This window comes from Austrofundulus limnaeus, unplaced genomic scaffold (assembly GCF_001266775.1).
Source record: "Austrofundulus limnaeus strain Quisiro unplaced genomic scaffold, Austrofundulus_limnaeus-1.0 Scaffold376, whole genome shotgun sequence".
NCBI lineage: Eukaryota > Metazoa > Chordata > Actinopteri > Cyprinodontiformes > Rivulidae > Austrofundulus > Austrofundulus limnaeus.
In genome coordinates, this window is record NW_013952778.1 from 295636 (window position 1) to 300809 (window position 5174).

General features: G+C 36.6%; 1 protein-coding gene across 1 annotated transcript in view; it reads right to left on the reverse strand.

The window, feature by feature from the left end:
• The window catches only part of plpp2a (phospholipid phosphatase 2a), a 45495-nt gene that overhangs the window by 4744 nt on the left and 35577 nt on the right, over nt 1-5174 (reverse strand). The window contains exons 2-4 of the mRNA XM_014023558.1: nt 2318-2469; nt 1956-2218; nt 1079-1136 (exon numbers count right to left, since the gene is read on the reverse strand). Coding sequence (XP_013879012.1) covers nt 1079-1136; nt 1956-2218; nt 2318-2469 — 473 coding nt within the window. The remainder of the gene's footprint in view (nt 1-1078; nt 1137-1955; nt 2219-2317; nt 2470-5174) is intronic.

Here is a 5174-nt window from a genome sequence, read left to right on the forward strand (position 1 = left end):
AGTTCAGATAGTTTGAAGAACTCAGAGGGTCTAAAAGAACAGTACAACTGTATGTCATCAGCATAMAGATGGTAGGACACATTACTGGAACATTTTAAAATACCTCCTAAAAAGGTACAGGTACAATAAAAAGAGGATTGGACCCAAAACTGAACCTTGGGGTACCCCACAAGACAGCGGTGCAACATCAGAGTAAACCTGGTTCATAAAATCAGTAAAAGACCGTTCAGATAAATAAGAGGTGAACCAGTTTAACACAGAGCCAGAAATACCAAAATTATCTCTGTCTGTTGATAAGAACAGAGTGATCCACAGTGTCAAAAGTTGAAGTTAAGTCCAATAAAACCAGCACAGTGTAGTTTCCAGTGTCAGCTGCAACAAGCTGTCAACAAGTCACTTGAAACTTTTAATAAAGCTGTTTCTGTAGAGTGTAATTTGCGAAATCAGACTGAAAAATGTCCATAATGTCATTTTCCTCCAAAAAGCAAATCAATTGTTCAGCTACCACCTTTTCAAGGATTTTTGATAAAAATGGTAGTTTGGAGATTTATAATAACTAAACAGCCTACAGTATTTTACAGCCTAATTTTATAGCTGAAGAACATGTTTATCAAATAATGTCTGATGTTACAACTAATCAGAGTTCCCTTTAAAGTAAATCCATGTCAGTTGGTGCTTAATATGAAGGGTCAGATTATTCTGTGTGAAGTTATGAGGAAAGATATAAATTTAACAAGCTAATCTGAGTGGATTGAAGCTATTTAATAAAACTGGTAAAACTTTATGTCAGAGTTTTAGATTAAAAAATATGACAAGGAGGAACAGTTTTTTTCAATATTGAAGCTGCTCAAAGACATCTACAGCAGGTAAGATATTATTTGTTCATATGGAATGGCTTGCTAATTTTTTACACGCATTTATTGCGTCACCTTCCTCTCACTGTACAATGTAAAGCATTACAACAATGGTGCTTTTAATAAGTCTGTCCTGACCAGCTTCTCCTGTTTTGGCTTAATTTCATGTGTTTTTGGTAAACAGCTGGTTCACAGCTGCACAGTGTCATGGAACAAGCACTCACCGACAGAAAGAGCATACAATACATCCCAAAGGATGAGTGGCCAGAGTAAAACGACAACCTGCGGACAACAAATGAGAGATTCTGGTTAATAACTAAAAATAAGGCTTAAAAATCTGCTTTTGATACAGATCACCTTTTGTAAACAAATGACAACTTATGACCGAAGAGCAGATCAAACAGATTATATTGATTTTTTTTTATTTTATTTAATGCAAGATGTAAATTTAGGTTAGAACAGACATCATTGCAGAAGTAACTAACAACTAACCTAACTAATTCACTGTATCACTTCTAAACAGCTTCACAGCCAAAAAGAACACTGTTTTATATAAAGCTAAGAAATTACAAGTACATAGATTTAAACAAACACTAAATATGTCGCTATTTAGTTGGACAAAGTGCTTGGAAATGCTTACTGACAACTAGATAATATAAAAATCTGTTCCTGTTTGTACTTTTATTTGTATTTAAACGTTCACTGCCCACACAAAACTAATCTAAACTCGTGTTTATTTAGGATGTAATTTCTGGTAAATGAAGCAGACTGTAAATTAAGAATATTTCTATTGATCTTCTTGATTTTGTCTAAAAGTATTTCAGCTGTAAATATACCTCTTGATTGAATTGTGAACGTTTCAATAAAACCCATCCACTGGTTAATGAGATATTTTGCTAACAGTCTGATCCATAAAAACACAGATGTGCACATACAGGAAGGAACATTTTCGTCCACATGCGCCTTTCACTGGTGGATGTTCAAATATTCTGAGCTTAGTCTCCACGTTTCTTTACTACTGAGACAAAATAACTATATAAACAATGACAGGTTTAGATTGCGTGTATAAACGTGTCGTTTTCGCATTATGTGCTCGCCCACCTGGACTCGGTCACGTTGCGAGGTTTTCCCGTGCAGTTGATCTGCAGCATGTATCCGTTGCAGCTCACCGGGGCGCACACAGACAAGAAATTTGGACGAGGACGACCGATTGAGAACTTTGCCAAGTCAGTGAGCGACGTGCTGACAGCGGCTCCGAACAGAAAGGTCCCGACCACCTTGTAGAGAGCACTCAGGTACTGGTTGAACTGGGAGTTGGAGCGCAGACGGTTCGTGTGCACCAGGTAGGCCTCTCCTGTAGTGATCTGTTAACGAGACAAAGGGAGAAAAAAAATGAAATTTTTGCAGCATTTTGTTAGATGTGGTGTTGGTGCTCGTCTCAGAAACAAGACTAAGAGACTCACAATGACTAAGGAGCAGGTGATGGTGACTGCAGCCATGGTGCCATGTGTGATGGTGTCTCTCCTGTAGGGGTAGCTGATGCTCTCGTCATCGCAGTGGATCCCTCTGTGGTAAGGTTTGAACCTCAGTGTGAGGATGGCTGAAGGAAGAGCCGCTGGAAGCAAAGAAAACATTGTTTTATTACAACTTTTATATGAACATTTAATTAACTCATTAAACTGTTAGACACACTCCCTCCCCTCCTCAGAGGTCACTACAGTGACTCCTCCTCCTCCATCTCACTTTGTCCTCAACCCAGCTACCTCCATGTCTTCTCTAACGACATCCGCTGTGTTTTTTTTCCTGACAGCTCTAACATCCTTTTACTAAAATACCCACCGTCCCTCCTCAACTGTCTCAGTCTGGTGTCTCTAACTTTATCTCCCAGTGTTTCAGCCTGCTCTGTACCTCTGATGATCTCATTCCTAATCTTCTCCACCCTTGTCTCTGCCAAGAAGAACCTCAACATCTTCAACTCTGAAACATTCTGTTCAAGGTTAAAATTGTTTTGGATTTTTCATTATAGTTTAGTTTTATTTCGTTGTGACTTTTTTCTTTTAATTCAGTTAGTTTTAATTNTAAATTTACATTTTTAGCATCAGAAAAATGTATTGAATCAAAAATATTGGCCAATTAATGAATATCATACAAAATCATTAATAATGCACATCATTTTTATGTTTAAAAATAAATGTAACGTTCTGGTCTTCTATTTAACTTTCTGTGTTTGTGATGACCTCATAGTTTTAAGTGGATTTGATCAAACTAAATGTATTTGATAAATGATTTACATATACATTTTTTTTCACTGTGTTTAATTCCTTTGAACATATTTTTATACCAAGTATAAATTTATTATTGAGTATTTTTCCTTCACTTCTTATACTGGAACTGTGATGCTATAAGCAGCTAGTTTATTTTAGTTTTACTGAAGAACAGTCATTTTTAAGCAACTTACACTCCACTGTTCTCCTCCTCTGATCTGAACGTTGACTTCATATTGYAGATCATGGTTGGACAGAGACAGYAGAGGGGCTTCCCATTCCAAGCACAACTTGTCTTTCTTCGGCCCACCTGTCAGGCGACGTGGTGGAGCAGTTTTAACTGTAAATTAAAATGATRAAAWATKAGCTTTTTGATCAYCATAGGATCCGGTGGTGGAGCTGTAATTGAGGCAAAAATGGTAAATCAAGGCTAATGACTGATAAAGGATGTTTGCAGCAAAAAACTGGCATGAAAACGAGTTAATGAGCACTTTGAGAGTCGGTTCAAATGTTCATGACTTACTGTTGTRGAACAGTTTGGAACGTCACACTAAAGATTTAGAGTTTACATTTTTAGTTCRTATTTAACAAGGTGCCTCGGCCTGCCCTAGAGTCACGCACTTTTTACCTCTTTTTTTTGGAACTGAATATTCTAAGAAGTATGTAACTCAACAATGTGTAAACATGACCTCCTCTTTGATATTTACCACATCAACCAGRTATTTTATTTGTACTGTCGAGGAATTAGAAAAAAATGGCAGTTTACTATTACCAATCATTATAAATGACCTTGACCTTTGACCCTTTGATTCCCAAACTTAATCCAACTACTAATCAGTACCCTCATGTAGTTCCCAAGGTTCAAAAAGTTTTGGATTTTTCATTATAGTTTAGTTTTATTTCATTGTGACGTTTTTCTTTTAAATCAGTTAGTTTTAATTAGTTTTTACTGTGGATTTTTTCATTATAGTTTAGTTTTATTTCATTGTGACGTTTTTCTTTTAAATCAGTTAGTTTTAATTAGTTTTTACAGTGGATTTGCTCATTTTTATTAGTTATTATTGCATTTTTAATGCTTAATTTTAGTTTAGTTTAGTTTTTATTACTTCTAGTATTTGATTTTTTTATATCTTATTTGCCAATGTAACCTCCAGCTTGTGATGTTCCTGTGAGTTAACTAACCAACAGCTATTTTGGTCGCTAGTTAAAGCAGTCCATTATAGAGATACCTTCCTAAAATAATTGCGTAACTCAGTTTTGCTACCTAAGGATTTGGGTGATTATTTTAGGACGATGACAACAGTTGTCTCCAACCTGGTGCTACCTGTTGATTGTTTTTCATGGGAGCTACTGAGAGAAGCTAGCGTGTCAAGCTAATCATTGTTAGTCATCTTGTGTGAGCTTGATTCATGCTGTTTTTCCCTTGAGAAGTATTCCACCTGTTGTATCACCTGTTTCCACTACAAGACACTTGTTTTATTTTTCTCGCAGTCATATTCAAAGAAATCCCAAAGTGGATGTTGCCGTTTTCTCCCAACTTCTGTTGTCCTCATTTAGCAGACGATGCTGAGCAGCAGCAGACTGTAAACAAGTGTTAACACGACCTGTAGGGGCCACCTCGGGTGAGGAAACAAGAATTTCTGCCTCTAAAACAGGCTTCGGACGGGCCTTTAAGAAAACAGAAACTCTGTTCCACTCTGAACTCTATTTAGACCATGACAAGTCATTCTAACCGTGGAAGAGAACCTCTTCCTCTTAATCAGATAATGGACAGAATAATCTCCATTGTTCATGATTCATTTGTCATTTAACTAAGAATGTTTATGCATTTGTTAAATCAAAGATAATGCCTGTCACATGAAAAAAGTAGAACTTCTTTTCTCTCATTGGGCCTCATGCAAGAACATGTTCGTATTCTTATCCTAAATTTCTCTTACTTTTGTTCGTACAAAGGGTTCATATGAACATGTCACATCAGATTCAACAAACTCATCTATCTTCATGAAAAGGGTGTAAATGAGCTGCGCAAATTCCAACTGTTCGTATCCAGCTGCTC